An 18,681-nucleotide genomic window follows, 5' to 3' on the forward strand; every position below is an offset into this window, starting at 1 on the left:
TCCCACAGTACTGGGGGGGTACTTTTTTTCCTATAACTTTAAAATCTAGGGCTGTATAAAAAAAAAAAGAGACCCAACTCTCATGGTTGTTGTATAGTCTACCCCTGCTGCCCTGCTAGTTACAAAGTATAATGGGTATACTGACTGTCCAACAGGGAGGCGTTGGTGAAAAGAAAGTAGGACTACATACTGTAGCTACTATGAGAGAACTGTGTTTTTTTTAAATTTAGCAACCTTTTACAGGGCCGTTTTACAGGAAAACTAAGTCTGTGCATAGGCAGTAATTATAGTAAATCTCAACTACAAGCACATTTATATAAATTATTAATATACAGGATTTATATAGTGCCAACAGTTTGTGCAGCACTTCACAACATGAGAGCAGACAGTACAGTTACAATACAATTCAATACAAGAGGATTCACAGGGCCATGATCGTTAGAACTTACAATTTTGGAACTACTATAAATGCCATATAATGTAGTTATGTGCCCAATAAAATCATTAAATATATTTTTAAATTAAACTAGTGAAGTACCCAAATTTGCCTTGATATCAGTCTATTGTACTCCCATGTACAGGATTACCATGAAGGTTCTAATTTATCCAGATCATAGTATAGCTAGTAGTAGTCAGTCACAATCATCCAGGCTTGTTCTGTAATTAAAATGTCCACTTGAACTTGATTAACTACCAGAAGCTATACTCTATACAGAGCACTTATGCTAGGTAAGAGAAGAGCAGAGGTAGAGTCGGATGCACAGATTTTTTGCCAGGGAACATACTGAGTATATAGGGCAGGAGAATTACCTCATCAGTATTTTGCTGCTCTTTAAGGCCTGATTCACACCTATGCATTTTTTGTGCTTTTTGCATTTTGCAGATTTGCACTACAGAACGTGATCCATAGGAAACCATGTTAAATGGATTGTAGTAATCTACAAAATACAAAAAGCACTAAAAATGCATAGGTGTGAATCGGGCCTTACTGTCTAAGGATAGGGGGTTTTTGAATCATTGTTCTAGACCAAGCTGTACTACTATCCTGTAGATGGGGTACAGCGTGGTGTCAGGTGTAATAATAAACTTGTATTGAGGCAATGCAGCAGCAGTTCACAACAATCCCAATGGGAAGACTGCTCAACCAGGTGCCCTCCCAGTTACAGCAATGTGAACAGAGCGGGTTCCTGCCAGAGTGACAGCATCTGTACAGAGGCGCACAGTGCAGCCTGGATGTTTCGAGTTCAATCAGGAAGCGCACCAAACCTGGGAGGCAGGGCCTTAAATTGGCTCTGTTTGACCCAGGATGGCTGTCCAAGTCACATGGGGCAACACCATCCAACCAAATCGCTTCTCCAGTAACCCAGGAAACGCTAGAGGAACCAGATTCTGTACCTGCCTACAGTCCTGTCCAGCAAGGGTGTCTGGGACACAAAAGGATATTACAAATCAGGTTAAACAGGGGATATATATATATATATATATATATATATATATATATATATATATAATATTATTTATTTATATATATATATGTATATATATATATATATATATATATATATATATATATATATATATATATATATACAAGTTGTATTGCTGTTTTTAGCATAGTTGTTGCTGCCTTAGAAAGTACCTGAAACTGTTTACTTGTTGCCTAGAGTTCCCTTTTAACTCACCTTTCTAGAATTTGTGCAGGAGCTCCTCCAATATAGATATCAGTAAATGGAATTGGTGTCTTATCGTTGTCAACACTCTTCACATGCTTTCTGTCAACCACCAAGATCATCTTCTTGAAATTGTGATAAATTACAGAGATCTGGGAAATGAAATTTGGCAGTAAAGTCTGTGATCAAGCTGTGAGCCTCATTTGTGCAAGTTATCAAAATATTTTTCAAATGAACATGCTTTAACATGCTGTGCAATAAACAAATACATGTTCTCTTTATTCTTGCAGGCTAAAATGACTTACACAGTGCATATTTCATACACTTTTATACATTTAACTAACAAATCTTTAGCATTGTATTTGTAAATCCGTGGCTCTTTCTGGCAACTGAATCATGGAATACCATAGAAAAAAAACATACCTCATGAAATCTTGCATCATTGATCTGAGCTTTTTTCATTGAGTCATCCAGGAGTACAGGACCTTTACTGAAGCCAAAATCATACAAGACACGCAGGTAGCCATCTTGGATTTCCAAGCTAAAAAATTTTGTCTGGGAAATAGGAAGTATAAAATAGTTCAATGGCATGGAAACGAAGCATGGTTTACAGTGTGGCATTTAACCACAAAGTTACAGTTCGAAATGTTATTCAATTCTGATACTTACGCCATTAACCATTAAGAAAACAAGAGCATTGTCCACAGGTGTTCGGACTTCAATATCAAATCTGGTAACCTGAGTAAATTTCCCTCTTCTTTCTATGTTGCGTATTACAGCATAACCTGTGCCATCAAAGAAGTAGGTTGCTGCTCGACTTTGAGAGAACGCCAACTTATTTCTAAGACAGACAAAAGGATATCAGGTGTATCATATTATATTCTTTTTTACATAAACATGCAATTTAAGGGTTTTGACAAGTGTTATATTGGTATTGGTGATGGGGGCACGCAATCAGTACCAAATGGTTTAAGAAAAATATACTGACCCTGCCATTGATGAGCTGCTTGCGAAAATGCTAGTTGCCTGGCTGTACCTTGCAAGTATACAAATCAAGAAAGTCAGAGTGAAATCGGGCTTCCTAATCTGCATATGTTTCTAGATCTGAGACACAAAATACTGAAGCCATTGGATCAACAGTCCAAAAACTGGTATTTTCAGTAGGAATGGTCATCAATGGCAGCTTCTATACTTTCTCAGTACAGATTGGTTTAACTAGTTAGTTACCTTGGCTCTGTTTGGAGAATATTACACACTCCCTGGGGTTACCAATATTTCTATTTTTAAAAAAAGGACAGTGTTGGTTGTTAATGGTCATCATCTGAAGCAAATGTTTGCTTTAAAACAATGTATGTATTTAAAGCACAACTTAAAGTGTCAATAAATCCACAACAGTAAAATCAGTCTGTATATGCAATAAAGCATGCATGTTATACTCACAGTAGAACCTACCTATTGATAGAATGTTTTTTTCCTTGGGAGGGTACATGTGATAGGCACAGGGCCAATCATCATTGTCCAGACAAAGGGTCAGGGGTCCTAAAACCTTTATTGGACAATCATAGGAGAATGTAAACTCCTCCTACAAGCTTTAACCAGGCACTAATAGTCACAAGACCGCTCTAACAGCTGATGAGAAAAGGTATTTAGCAGTTTACATTTACTAAATTTGTTGCATTTCCATGTTCTGTGCACTGTGGGAGACAAATATAGTGAATGCAGGGTCCTGGGTTTAGTAACACTTTAAGCCCAAATTATTTTCTTAGTTTTGGACACAGCGTGGAAAGCTAGTAGTTGTTGTCCATGTCCTTTTCTTTTTGAATGTTTACCAACTTGCAGATGCTTTTCCCATTTATTGGATAATTAAAGTGAATATTCACACAAATTTATTAGTGAAGAACTTCTTTAGTAAACTTATTGTCTTGTACAGCAAAGGATGCAGTGACCTGGACAGGAAGTGAGATTTTACTCACTTCCTGTCCAGGTCACTGCAGTTCACATAGAACAGGAAGTGAGATTCTGTCTATTCCCCACATTGTCCAAAACTAAAATGGAAAAAATGTTTTTCTCTGGGGCGGAGATAACTAGTTAACAAGCTATCTTTTATTTTCTATAATTTTATATTTTTAATTAAATTTAAATACATTTTAAATGGTATTTCTGTATAATTTAAAGTGACACCACATTTTGGTTAAAAATATATTTAAATTTGTATTCTTAGCTCAAAAAATACCTTCTATTGCTTTAATCCTCCTTCAAATCTCTAAATTCCTTATTTTATTTTATTTTTTTTTTTTGCTTTTCTGATCCAACTTCATGTTAGAGGGTAGGAATGTTTGTTCCCCATGGTCCAACTGTAGGTAGCAACATAGCCACCCTCTCTTACTTGTTCCTGAGATGGACTGTGATACTTGTAGTGTGCATAGAGCAGTACTCACCACTGAAAATAACGTCCGCTGTTCCTTTGAAACAGATGGAAGTGAGGGGGAAAAGCAGAGATTCAGGAGCTCATGGAGGAGATTACAAGGAGGCAGAAAAACACTAAACTTCATGAAAACTAGTTTACAGGGCCATTACAGTGGGTATGGAAAGAATCATCTCCTTTAAAATAGTCACATTTGTTGCTTTGCCGCCTGAAATGAAGACAGACACAGTTTTTGTTTTATCCAGTTGTATTTACTCGTGCAACTTATAACATCCAAGTGAAAGATATAACACCAACATGTCATAAAAGAATTTTCAGAAACAGAATCACAGAGCTGGAAAAAGGATCACCCCCCCCTCTTAAAAATGACTCAATCAGGTGTAGCTAATCACCTTCTCAATGGCACACAAAGCCATTTGACTTTCAAGTGTGATTAGCTGTGGTCATTTTCATTAGCTTGGCATGAAAATAATTTTCCTGGAGCATTTCAGTTGCTAATAGTGCAATTGAAGCAATCAACTATGGGTGGCAAGGCACTGTCAAAAGATCTCCAGGATAAAGTTGTGGACAGGCAAAAATCAGGAGATGGGTACAAAAAAATGTCAAAGGCTTTATCAATGCCTAGAAGCACAATGAAGTATATTATTAAGAAGTGGAAGGTGTTTGATACATTACAGACCCTCCCTGGATCAGGACATAGCTCCAAACTGGATGAAAGAGACAAGCGGAAACTGGTCTGAGAGGCTACCAAGAGGCCTTCAGCAACTCTGAAGCAGTTGCAGGAATTTATGACAAAGAGTGGTCATTGTGTGCATGTGACAACAATATCAAAAATTCTCCACAAATGTGGCTTGTATGGGAGGGTTGCAAGAAAAAAGCCACTCCTCAAGAAAGGACACATGCAGTCACAGCTGAACTTTGCCAAAATGCACCTTGAAGATTCTGAGGCCACATGGAAAAAGGTGTTATGGTTAGATGAGACTAAAATTGAAATATTTGGCCTAAACACAAAACGATATGTCTGGCAGAAATCCAATACAGCTCACCATCCAAATAATACCATTCCTACAGTAAAGCATGGAGGTGGTAATATCCTGTTATGAGGGTGTTTGCTAGAAGGACAAATAGATGGGGCAAAATACCATCAAAATCTTGAGGAAAATCTGCTGCCCTCTGACAGAAAGTTGTCAATGGGAAGAAGATTTACCTTCCAACACGACAATGATCCAAAGCACACAGCAAAAATGACCACACAGTGGTTGAAGGAGAAAACGGTGAATGTCCTTCCTGGCCTAGTCAGAGCCCAGACCTAAACTCCATTGAAAATCTGTGGATTGACTTGAAGACTATGAGTCCACAAACGGTCACCATTAAATTTAACTGAACTTGAGCAGTTTTGCAAAGTAGAGTGGGCAAATATTGCAGTCTAGATGTGCATAGTTAGTAGAGACATATCCCAACAGACTAAAGTCTGTATTTAAAGCAAAAAAAGTTACTGACACAAGGGGGAGATCCTTTTTCCAATTCTGTTTTTGATCTTTTTTTTTGTTTCTGACATGTTGGTGTTATATCTTTCACTTGGATGTTATAAGTTGCACTGAGTAAATACAGCTGGGTAAAACAAAGGTGGTGTCTGTCTTCATTTCAGGCTGCAAAGCAGGAAAATTTGATTATTTTTAAAGGGGAGTGATTCTTTTATATACCCACTGTAATTAGTGGATGTGTATGGGTGATTTTTTTAAGAATAAGTATATTGTTTAGTGTCACTTTAACAGGCAACAATATACTCTGATCAATCTAAGTTCAAGATGCTACTTGATACTACAATATGAGACATATACAGTATTTGTTACTCTTTTGGCAGAACTAAAATAACATAAAATACTCTATAAATTGTACAGAGACTAGCAGAGTAATGAACTCAACAGTAGGAAAACATTTCAGTTTAATTCATGACATTTCCTTTACCTCACACAAGGTGGTGCTGTGGCTGTATTGATGTTATGTATATTATGGAAATTATATAAGCTGACAACATCATCATTTACAGAAGCAAGTTCCAGACAGCCAACAAAGCCAGGTAGGTTCAAACTGGCCGGGAGCTGAAGAAAACAAATTACCATTAAGCAAATGTAAATCAAACACAAGCAATGCTTGGCACACATCGTGCCTGAGATACTAGCTGCAAACAAATGTGCCAAGTTCCCTGTTTAAGTGTGACCCCTACAAGAATGCAGCTGTCAGATAGATCCTGTGTTATTAAGACATTTTTTGAAAAATCACTGATTCAGCATCACACTAGTAATAGTTTATACATCAATAATTGATGTTATGTACAGAATTATCACATCCTAATGTAGTAACAAACAATTAAACTCACATTATTGGATAGGCTACAGGTATACATGGCACAATGATTTCAGGATTCAGTGTGACAGCCATCTCCCATCTTTGCAGGCATTAACAAGATGCGTGGAGGTACCATTATGAATTAGTGTCACCACTGCGCAACTTCAAACGGGCTGCACGTTTTTGTGTATGGCAGAAAAGCATGTGATTTTGCCTGCGTTCCAACAACACACAAATGTGAACCTAGCCTAAATTACCACCATTTTGCTTATCTATGAACTGGTGTTAATTTCTTTTAGATTTTGTTGCAGCCATAGTGACAGATCCAAAAAGTGGTGATAGTAAGAACTACCTAAATCTGCTGCATGCAGGGTAAAACTACTGCAAGAATGTCATGATTTAGGCGCAGGCCATGTTAAAAAGGCCATACTGCCAGAAAAGGGACATTACTGCTTTATTGAATTCTTCTGAATGTCTGTATTAACTGTGCAGTTCTTTTTTTTTTTTTTACAAGAAATTCTATAAGGCAGTGGTTCACACCCTTGAGGTCAGATTCCATTAAATTCTTCCAAAACCCTCCATGTTTCAACAGTAAAACAGTACTGTATGTTTAAAATCATGCAATGGCATGGGAATACAGAATTTGTATTTAATCGGCTTGAAGGCTCTGAATGGGGATGTGGGGATGATGGGGTTCTGGAGGGAGTTGGGGAACACTGCAGCAAACTTGGTGGCCCTGTAAGGGATGGGGTTTCTGGATGAAACACTAGTAGGTGAGTGAAAATCTCCCCAACTAGACACAGAGCAAAAACAACCTTACAGAAACTTAAATCCTTTCTACTTTACTCCCAAAATAAAAGTTTTGGCTTTGGATATAGTTTGCATCTGCACCTTATCAAAGGAATAATAATAAGCAGTCTGTCAAATATTACCTTAAATCTCTCAGGCACGCCACCAACATAGAATACAGTGTTGTCAGGGTCCAGATCCAGCAATGAGTCACTGCCAGAAGCCTCTGCCTTCTTAATAAATTTTTCCTCTGTTGCACCAGTCTGGCTAGGTACAGTTAGAAGTACTTTTCCGTGTCGGCCCAATCTGGGAGAAATTGGAGAAAACGGTGTTATCTTATCCATATTCCTGCAGCATGCACACAAAACATTTTACAGTACTTAATATATTGAGATGTATAGGTGCTACTTGTGTAGTTATTCCTCTTTCCTGCCTGCTGTTTATGAAATTCAATTTTGTATATTTTAAATATTGGGAATTTTAGCACTTAATTGTCATAAAAGGACCCTGTCACCAACCTAAAAAAAATTGCAAGTGAAACACAAAAATTCAAGTATTTATAAAAGCTTATTCACAGTGTTTTTCCTTTCCATAAATCATTTTTTATTCACTTGCAATGTGCTTTCCCTAGCAAAGGCCTCTCCCTCATTCCATTTCATAGCCCTCTGGGATTGTCATACTACTTTCTGTGCTGGCCCAGCTTCCCTGTCCCTTCCTGGTCTCCCTTTTATGTAGCTGCCAGGGAGAAGTGAGGGGGAATAATATAGAGCAGCCTTTCTTAACCAGGGTTTCTCCAAAGGTCATAAGGGGTTCCTTGAGCAATGAGCAATTTATGCCTCCTAGGAAAGTTACCACTGACACCAATGGTCTTTTCAGCTATCTTTCCCACTGGCCACCAAAATAAAGGGCATTCTTCCCACTGACCACCAACCTAATGTGCCCCGAGCTGTGAATAGTGTAATTATTGGCAGGGGTTCCCAGAGATCTGAAAGTCAAAGTTTCCTCTGTGTTAAAAAAATTGAGCAAGGAAGGCTGATATAGAGTGTCACTTCAGTGACAGGTCTGAGTCTGCTGGGGCTGCTGACAACACATCCATGATGGCAGCACCCAGCAGCATTCTCAGCACTTTTATGCCGCATACACACGGTCGGACTTTCTAGAAAGCTAGGTCCGACGTACTTGCCGCCAGACTTCCGGCGGACTACCGCCGGACTTTCTGAACGGCCGGACTTGCCTACACACGGCCGGACTTTCCGGAATCCGGTCTTCCCGACGGACTTCCGCCGGACTTTCAGAATGAACGGACTTTCCCACACACGGACAAGTCCGTTCATTTTGAACGTGACTTGGGTACGACGGGACTAGAAAAGGAATTCAATCTCGCCGCTTTTTTTGGCGAGATTGAAACCTTGCGAGCCCCGTCGCAGGCCCTTAGGTCTGGTATGGAACTTTAAGGGGAACCCCCTACGCCGAAAAACCGGCGTGGGGGTCCCCCCAAAATCCATACCAGACCCCGATCCGAGCACGCAGCCCGGCCGGTCAGAAAAGGGGGTGGGGACGAGCGAGCGCCCCCCCCCTCCTGAACCGTACCAGGCCGCATGAACCGACCACGCCCCCTAAAACGTCACAGTCCCAGCATGCCCAGGGACTGTGACATCATATGGGGGCGGGGTCTCCGCCTATATAAGTCACAACGCAGCCCTCAGAGACCAGTCCAGCCGGAGAGAGCGTCGTGTCAACATCTGGGGGAAGAGAAGAGAAGAGAACACAAGAAGCCAAGAAGCCAAGAAGTCCGGACCTCCGCTGGCAATAGAGCTACCTGAAGACAGCGGAGGGGCCGGCCGAAGACCTGGGACACCGGGAGAAGAGGCCGGAGAGCGGAGAAGAACCAACCGGACGCCGGGAGAAGATGAACCAGAGGGACCCCCGAAGACGGAAGAAGACCCCCCCCCGGAGCTGTTTAATAAATTATTTTAAAAACCTGTGTTGTGTTTTATTATTGACACTTTTTACCTAGGTGAATGGGTAGGGGTACCATGTACCCCATACTCATTCACATAGGGTGGGGGGGCCGGGATCTGGGGGCCCTCTTATTATAGGGGGCTCCCGGATTCCGATAAGCCCCCCGCCCGCAGACCCCGACAACCAACGGCCAGGGTTGTCGGGAAGAGGCCCTTGTCCTCATCAACATGGGGACAAGGTGCTTTGTGGTGGGGGGGCACCGCAAGGCGCCCCCTCCCCCAAAGCACCCCCCATGTTGAGGGCATGCGGCCTGGTACGGTTCAGGAGGGGGGGCGCTCGCTCGTCCCCACCCCCTTTCCTGACCGGCCGGGCTGCGTGCTCGGATCGGGGTCTGGTATGGATTTTGGGGGGACCCCCACGCCGGTTTTTCGGCATAGGGGGTTCTCCTTAAAGTTCCATACCAGACCTAAGGGCCTGGGATGCCCCCCGCGCTCGCCGCAATGGGAAAATTAGTTTTTCCTATTGCAGCGAGCGCGAGATGCAGTAACCTGCTCCTCCGTCGTATCTGGTCCTTCGGACTAGCATACAGACGAATGGGCTTTCCGTCAGGAACTGAGTCCGGCGGAGGTACGACGTAAAGATTTGAAGCAGGCTTCAAATCTAAAGTACGTCGGATTTCCACCCGAAACGGTCCGTCGGAAGTCCGATGGAGACCACACACGGTCGGATTGTCCGCCGGACTTGGTCCGGCGGCGTCCGTCGGACTTTTGCAGGTGAAAAGTCCGACCGTGTGTACGCGGCATTAGATGTCTTCACAAGGGATGCTTTTATAGTTGAATAACATGCAAAAAAAATAAAATAAATGCACATATATATTTTTTATAGATATTTTTTTATTGGGTTTTGAAGTTGGATTGAAAAGTACTAAAAGCATACACATGACTTTTATGCCACGTACACACAAGCGGACTTTACGGCAGACTTTGTCTGGCGGACTTTTCGACGGACTTTACGACGGACTTTCCGAATGAACGGACTTGCCTACACACGATCAACCAAAGTCCGATGGATTCATACGTGATGACGTACGACCAGACTAAAACAAGGAAGTTCATAGCCAGTAGCCAATAGCTGCCCTAGCGTCGGTTTTTGTCCGTCGGACTAGCATACAGACGAGCGGACTTTTTGACAGGACTTGAGCCCATCGGACAGATTTGAAACATGTTTCATTTCTAGGTCCTTCAAACTTTTGAGAAAAAAAAAGTCAGCTGGAGCCCACACACGATCGAACTGTCCGACGGACTCCTGTACGCCGGACCAAGTGTGCTGTAAAGTCCGGTCGTGTGTATGCGGCATAACACTTCCAGTCCAATTGACCTCATCACAAGCATGCAATTGTCTTAAAGTACAAGTTGTTTGAGATATAGCAATAAGACATAAAGTATTAGACATCACTTTTACGGAAATGGGTTAACCAGACCACAAAGTCTTGCAAGAGTATCCAAAAGGAAAAGAAGAAATATATCATCTTACAATGTCGATATTCAAGGTTATAGTAGCAATTAGATAGTAAAACAATAGTGTTCACAAAGCAAGTTCTTTCTACGTCTGGTAAACCAGTAAAAGCTTAGACAATCAAATTACTTCTCCACACAGGGTTCCTACAACCAGTAGCAATGAGATTTACAAAAAACAGTTTGAACCATTAAGGGATAGCAAGTAGTATGATCAGGAGACAAGCGAACACATCATGTGATTCAACTCCAGATAAAACGATAACTAGTGACAAAGATTCACATTGGACAACTAATGACAGAGGAAAGGCCTGGGGTGGATAACCACAGATCCCAAATTTTATTAAATTTATTTGGCCATCCTCTGTGTCGAATTATTATTTTTTCTCTGAGTTACAGTTATGCTCATAAGTTTACATACTCTGGCAGAATTGATGATTTCTTGGCCATTTTTCAGAGAATATAAATGATAACACAAAAACTTTTCTTTCACTCATGGTTAGTGTTTGGCTGAAGCCATTTATTATCAACCAACTGTGTTTATTCTTTTTAAGCCATAATCACAACAGAAACTACCCAAATGACCCCGATCAAAAGTTTACATACCCCAGTTCTTAATACTGTGTATTGCCCCCTTTAACATCAATGACAGCTTGAAATCTTTTGTGGTATTTGTAGATGAGGCACAGTGTTTGGCAAAAAGCCTCCCAGTTCCTGCAAATTATTGGGCTGTCTTGCATGAACTGCACGTTTAAGATCTCCCCAGAGTGGCTCAATGATATTGAGGCCAGGAGATTGAGATGACCACTCCAGAACTTTCACTTTATTCTGCTGTAGCCAATGACAGGTCGACTTGGCCTTGTGTTTTGGATCATTTTCATGTTGAATGTCCAAGTACGTTCCATGTGCTGCTTCCTGGCTGATGAATGCAAGTGTTCCTCCAGTATTTTTTGATAACATACTGCATTCATCTTGCCATCAATATGGCCAAATTTCCTGTGCCTTTGTAGCTCACACATCACCAAAACATCATCGATCCACCTCTGTGTTTCACAGTAGGAATGGTGTATCTTTCATCATAGGCCTTGTTGACTCCTCTCCAAATGTAGCGTTTATGATTGTGGCCAAAAAGCTAAATTTTGGGCTCATCACTCCAAATAACTCTGTGCCAGAAGGTTTGAGGCTCGTCTCTGTGCTGTTTGGCGTATTGTAAGCGGGATACTTTGTGGCATTTGCATAGTTATGGCTTTCTTCTGGCCACTTGACCATGCAGCTCATCTTTCTTCAAGTGCCTCTTTATTGTGCATCTTGAAACAGCCACACCACATGTATTCAGAGAGTCCTGTATTTCACCTGAAGTTATTTGTGGTTTTTTCTTTGCATCCCAAAAAATTTTCCTGGCACTTGTTGCTGAAATTTTAGTTGGTCTAACTGACCGTGGTTTGGTTTCAACAGAACCCTTCATTTTCCACTTCTTGATTAGAGTTTGAACACTGCTGATTGGCATTCTCAATTCCTTGGATATCTTTTTATATCCCTTTCCTGTTTTATACAGTTCAACTACCTTTTCCCGTAGATCTGTTGACAATTCTTTTGCTTCCCCCATGACTCAGAATCCAGAAATGTCAGTGCAGCACTGGATGAAAGATGCAAGGGTCTGTCAGGAGTCCAAAAACTCATTGACCTTTTATACACACACACTAATTACAAGCAAACAGATCACAGGTCAGGATGGTTACCTTTAATAGCCATCTAAACCCCTTTGTGTCAACTTATGTGCATGTTATCAGGCCAAAATCACCAGGGTATATAAACTTTTGATCAGGGTCATTTGGGTAGTTTCTGTTGTCATTATGATTTAAAAAGAGGAAACACAATTGATTGATAATAAATGGCTTCAGCCAAACACTTACCATAAGTGAAAGAAATGTTTTTGTGTTATCATTCATATTCTCTGAAAAATGGCAAAGAAATCATAAATTCTGCCAGGGTATATAAACCTATGAGCACAACTGTAGATAGTATTAATTGTATGTAAACCATTCTTCTAAGATAGGAGAGGAAGGAGATAACCATGTCATTACAATCTGTTTCCTACCAGTCTGGTTACTGGAGCTATAACTTTGGTTGGTATGCCTCCTCATCTACTGCCCCTAAAAGACGCTGGAGTGGAACCATAGTAATTGTCATCTGATAAATATTATTTACAACACTTTGCCAATATCAAAAAGTTTAGGGCATCTCTGTAGCATATCTATAAGATCCATCAGAGTTCCTGACATTTCAGGCAGTTTGAGGTGTCCCAACGGTTCCACCCAAAAGATCTCCTATGTATAATACATCAGTGGTTCTCAACCTCAGTCCTCAATTACCCCAACAGGCCATGTTTGCAGGTTTCCTTTATCTTGCACAGGTGCTTTAAATCATAGTCAATGGCTTGGTATTTTGGACAGCTATTTTATCTAAGAGAAATTCCCAAAACATAGCCTGTTGGGGGGTACTTGAGGACTGAGTTTAATAACCATTGCAATACATGACTGCATTAGCCTCTGCAATGGTGACAGAGACACTAGAGATAAAATTTCCAGTGCTTGTTGCCATTATTCTCCTGAAATAGTTCCTAAATCTTTTTCCAAATGCCCTTTGCAGGGAAGATATATTTTATCTTCCATGTTATTATGTAATTTAAGGTATAATTCTTAAATTAGTCCCTTTTTTATTAGTAGAACATGCCAGTGCATCCATTAAGGGGTGGGCGTCCATATGATAGGGTGGTTTAAACTGTGTCATCAATGTGTGTTGCACTTGTAAATAATGATAAAACTTCTTCTTGGGAATCTGAAACTGCAAAGTCAGGAATGACTCATTGGTAATATTAATAAAGTTGAGAAACATATTTTACCATGTGTCAAAAACTGTTAATTTATCAAATTCCTCCAAACGCCTTTTGTGCCATAGAGGGGTATATTGAGTATATGCAGTGTATTGTATAATCAGTTTAATTTCAGGCCATATTTTATCTAAAGGTCTAAGTGTGGGTAACCTCATTATTCCACTCATATCTCTTGCTTCTGAATGCCAAATAAGAAGATATATGTCTGGTTGGTTAGTTAAAATTTCTGATTGGAATCTTCAAAATTATAATTTCCCCAACCTACTGTATGTTATAATTGCATCACTATACAATAAATTTTAATGTTAGTTAGCACCAGACCAACTTTATCTTTTGGCAGCTGGAGAGTCGAAAGTTTGATATGAGGTGCTTTTACCTTTCCAAATTAGATCCCTGAATAAGGTGTCAATCTTTTTGAACCAGACCTGAGAGATCCATAGTGGCAGTTTTGCATAACATACATTATGTGTGGTGCCCAAATCATTTTTATTACGTTTACCCTTCCCATTACAGTCAGTGGTAATTTTACTTCTAACTTCTACTCTTAAGTTTAAGTTTAGTTAGAAGGTGTACTAGATTCAATTAATGCTCTAAAGTGGAGCTTATCATGATCCATAGATATTTAAGCACATACAGTACATTCTTTTGGGAAGATTTTTGTTGAAATGGCAACAGGATCTCTAATTTTGATCTCAGTGTTCAAATGCAGTTATAGAATGCCTATGTCAAAAAACATAATGTAAAATTACTTTCCATTCACGCACCAAGTATATCTGAAGTTACAGCCTAGTTTAGGCAAGCAAAGTTAGGGCAAGTTTACTTTAAATGACACACTCCTAGAGGGCTTCTACTCTAGATCTCTTAAACTAGGTAAAAGAGAAACAGAACTCTTGTGCGTTGAACTCATATAGCTGCATCTGTTCCAGTCTACTGGAACAGCTGTATTTACATATTGCTGCCTTGCAGTGAAAATGTCAGTTTTGCACTTAGAAAGGAATGAAAATAAATCACCTTTCTATTTTCACAAGGCTAAAATATTCTGGCCATGTACTGATCGTCTTGGAGTCCAGGGGAATTTCAACATCTCCACTTCCCAAGTTGTATATGTAAACCAAGTTATTGCGCTTAATAGCGAGACCCATGTAGTCCGATTTGGCCTATAAAGAAATAAAAATAATCTTATTTATATAATTTAATAATCCACCACACAAAATATTTTTCTATATTTAACCACAGCTGGGCTATACTACTTCCTGTTCTGTGTTGAATCTTGTGAGAAGGGGGTTGGATCAGCGGTGAGGCCTCTCCTATTGAGCTTGCTAGAAAGCAAAGACTGGGTGTTGGGAGGAAGGAGTGCCTACTGGTTACTATATTAGCAGCATACCATCATTCAATACAAACATTAATAATGCTGGGTGGAGACAGTAGTCTGTAAATGTAAATCCTATGGTAATACCTGGCTATCCAGTAGAAGCTGCTTCCTGCTCACACTTTTAGTTTGCACCCAGGAGAGGTCAATGTGATTGGCACCACTAATAACATCCCTTCCACCCACCAACTCAATGGCTTCATAAGAGAAAATACAATGTTGAAAAAAATATGTATGCCTGTTTAGTGCTTCCTAAAACACAAGTGCTTGACGAAGATGTGGAATACAGCCTCCATTGATGATAGATAAATTCCATCAGTGAGCTTATATATCTGTAAAATATGATATATAAATAATATAAAAAATGTCTTATATTACAGAATAAAGGCTGCTTGAGTCCCTGTCCTTCTGTTACCTGATCATTTTTGTACAAAGGTGTCCCGATAGAAACACTTTGGTGAGAAGTATGTTTTGCTAAGGAAATTATTCTAAATTACACTTGTGGTCAGCAACAAAAACACAATTACCACTTTGAACCAGACAAAAGGGACAGCAATAAAAAAAGACTTTTTTATTTGAATGACACAACCCTTCTGACTGGCTGTGGGACAAGGTAGTACTAGATAGATACTAAAATCCATTTATTATCACCAAAACATAAAAATAGTTCAGAATGTTGAACTGATAAAAGTTGACAGATTTATTCCACTGACAAATCAACCTAATCTAGGTGTAAGTTTAAAGAATCAATTTGCATATATATGAAAGGCACACACAAAGTGCCACTTTATTCATAATGTCCTCAATTTTAGGGATGGGCCGAACACCCCCCCCCCCCCCCGGTTCGGTTCGCACCAGAACATGCGAACAGTCAAAAAATTTGGGCGAACATGCGAACCCTATAAAAGTCTATGGGACACGAACCTGACAAAAAGTGCTCATTTTAAAGGCTTATATGCAAGTTATTGCCATTAAAAGGGTATGGGGACCCGAGTACTGCCCCAGGGGACATGTATCAATGCAAAAAAAAGTTTTGAAAAGGACCGTTTACTCAGGAGCAGTGATTTTAATAATGCTTAAAGTGAAACAACAAAAATGAAATATTCCTTTAAATATCGTGCCTGGGGGGGATCCCCTTAGTCTGCCCGTAAAGGGACGCATCTGTGTGATGTGTTTAACAGTGCTACAGCAAAATGACATTTCTAAAGGAAAAAATGTCATTTAAAATTGCTTGTGGCTGTAATGTATTGCCAGCTCCCGGCAATATAGATAAAAATCAAGGAAAAAAACTGCGTGGGTCACCCCCCCCCCCCCCCCCGGTCCATACCAGGCCCTTCGGGTCCTTTTATGGTGTTAAGGGGAACTCCATGCCAAAATAAATAAAAAAAAAAACAGCATGGGGTCCCCCTGTTGATGGGGACAACACGAGTACGAGCTGTAAAAATGTGGAATAGACTCCCTCAAGAGCTGGTTCTGGCTAGCTCAGTAGATTGCTTTAAAAAAGGCCTTGATTTTTTCCTAAATGCACAAAATAGAACAGGATACTAACATTCATAGGTAAAGTTGATCCAGGGAATATCCGATTGCTTCTTGGGGGATCAGGAAGGAATTTTTTTCCCCTGCTGGAGCAAATTTGATCATGCTTTGCTATGTTTTTTTGCCTTCCTCTGGATCAACTATGGGTATGGAATTGTATATATAAGATTGTATAATGTTTTTTATTGGTTGAACTGGATGGGCTTTTGTCTTTTTTCAACCAGACTAACTATGTAGCTATGTAAGTTTCTCTCATGGGTAAAGTCTAACATACCTTGCACTGTGCAGGTAATATGCTGTTGTATCGCCACATAGATTTTTTAAATGTATCTCCTAACTAGGTAGTAATTGTAAATTGTAGTAGAAAGGATATTTGGTGTGGCTACTTTTAACACAATGTGCATTACATGTAGTTCTACTAATCATTATAGATATTTGCTGCATCAGTTTTTACCAGATTAGAAAACTCATGTTTGTTGCTGTGCAAGGTGGCCAGAACAATATATAATTTCCTGATTTTTAGTTTACCTGTTATTTATGTTTATTTTTTCTAATAATATCTTACATTTTTATGTCCAAGATACATAATAAATCTGTCTTGAGGCTGTTGTTGATGTGCTTCTGGATTAATGTATAGACTTATGGATGAGTAGGCCTTGAGGTCAGCAAGGTTTGTTTTCAAATTGACATTAACTGCTGATTTACCACCAAACTTCATTGACACTTGAACCTGAGAATAAAAATGCAGAGATTGGCAGTATATTAGGGGAAGTATAAGAGAACATTTGCTTTCACAGAGAATCAATAAACAAACAAAGGATGTAGAGTTACTAAATGAGTAGAGAATGTTCTTTTAGCACATTTATAAAGCCAGTGGAGTGTTAGTAAAATGAAGCAGAAAATCCCCAGGAAACAATAGAGCGAGAGGATAGCCTGGACACATGACCCACAAAGAAATGTTACCCGCTCCTCCTGCTCTCTGCTAAAAATGTTCCCTTTAGTAAAATGAATATAATGATATTGTGTTTACTTCACCTATCCAACCATATGCAAGGCAAAATCCCTTTTTCTTAAATTCTGATTCAAAAGAACATTATCTACTCCTTTAGTAAGTAATTTAAACAATACATACATATTTTATGTATGTTATATTTAATGCCATTTATTATGTTATTTTATGCTATGTCTGTTATTTGTTTCTTATAAAGATCTATGACGATCTACAAGTAGATAATAAAAAAAAAAAAAAATCAAAGGTGTAATATTAAACATATTGACAGTTTGGTCAATATAAATGGTGAATATTTTGCAGGTTGAAAGACAATTTTGAAATGCCCACATACCTTACTGGCTACACTTCTGGTCTGAGCAATGAGCTCACGGATACGAAGAATGCTGGATGAAATGTTGTCTGATGGAAACTTGTGTTCCACAGTGTGCAGTTTAGTCAGCAGCAATGGCATTACATCTGTTAGGTTCTTCACTGCATTTTTGTAAAGTAAATGACATGGGAAATGAGATTGTTAACACAGATAGGTTATAACAGTGCTATGTTATGAAGTACACCAAAACCAAAATCAACAATCAAATTCAATTGTTTTTGCAAAGTAAATCATTTATTATTTGGATAATAAACCAGTGGTTACTCTTGGGGCTATTATTAGGGGGCATGGTTTGAGTTTGCCTTCATTTATTTCCTATTACCATTATCATAAGTGAAGTACATGGAATGGCGATGTATAGAATGGTGAAAAGTAGGTAGATTGGTGAAAAAATAGAAAAAGTATGGTGAAAATGAACGTCACTCTCTTGAGCAAAGAAATTGCCCTCTTCTCTACTGAAAACAATGAATTGCACATAGAATTCTTTCAATTAAATTACCATATTTATCAGCATATAACACACACTTTTTTCCCCTGAAAACTGAAGGTAAATCGTGCCTGCGTGTTATACGCCGATATTTTTTTTCCAATGGGGGGGCGGGGATCGGGCGGTCCCCCTCATTGGGAGGGTGTCGGGCCGGCCGCCCCGCCCTTCCAGGCCCTGGTTCGGAAAATAACACTGCCAGCCCCATCCCACACACCGCCCCCTGCAGCGTCACCCCCAATGTCTGTACATGTAAACAAGAGCCTAAGCAACGCCGCTCGTTTTGGCCGCTCTCCTCCTCCCACTCC

The 18,681-nt window shown here is 39.8% G+C and overlaps 1 protein-coding gene across 1 annotated transcript in view; it reads right to left on the reverse strand.

Annotated features, from left to right (window-relative positions):
- Positions 1-18,681, reverse strand: part of LAMA4 (laminin subunit alpha 4) — a 215,080-nt gene that overhangs the window by 83,744 nt on the left and 112,655 nt on the right. Inside the window, exons 20-27 of the mRNA XM_073627106.1 lie at positions 17,851-17,990; positions 17,073-17,237; positions 14,614-14,759; positions 7,377-7,539; positions 6,064-6,197; positions 2,340-2,511; positions 2,094-2,225; positions 1,683-1,822 (exon numbers count right to left, since the gene is read on the reverse strand). Coding sequence (XP_073483207.1) covers positions 1,683-1,822; positions 2,094-2,225; positions 2,340-2,511; positions 6,064-6,197; positions 7,377-7,539; positions 14,614-14,759; positions 17,073-17,237; positions 17,851-17,990 — 1,192 coding nt within the window. The remainder of the gene's footprint in view (positions 1-1,682; positions 1,823-2,093; positions 2,226-2,339; positions 2,512-6,063; positions 6,198-7,376; positions 7,540-14,613; positions 14,760-17,072; positions 17,238-17,850; positions 17,991-18,681) is intronic.

The sequence above is a fragment of the Aquarana catesbeiana genome, linkage group LG04, assembly GCF_042186555.1.
Source record: "Aquarana catesbeiana isolate 2022-GZ linkage group LG04, ASM4218655v1, whole genome shotgun sequence".
Lineage (NCBI taxonomy): Eukaryota > Metazoa > Chordata > Amphibia > Anura > Ranidae > Aquarana > Aquarana catesbeiana.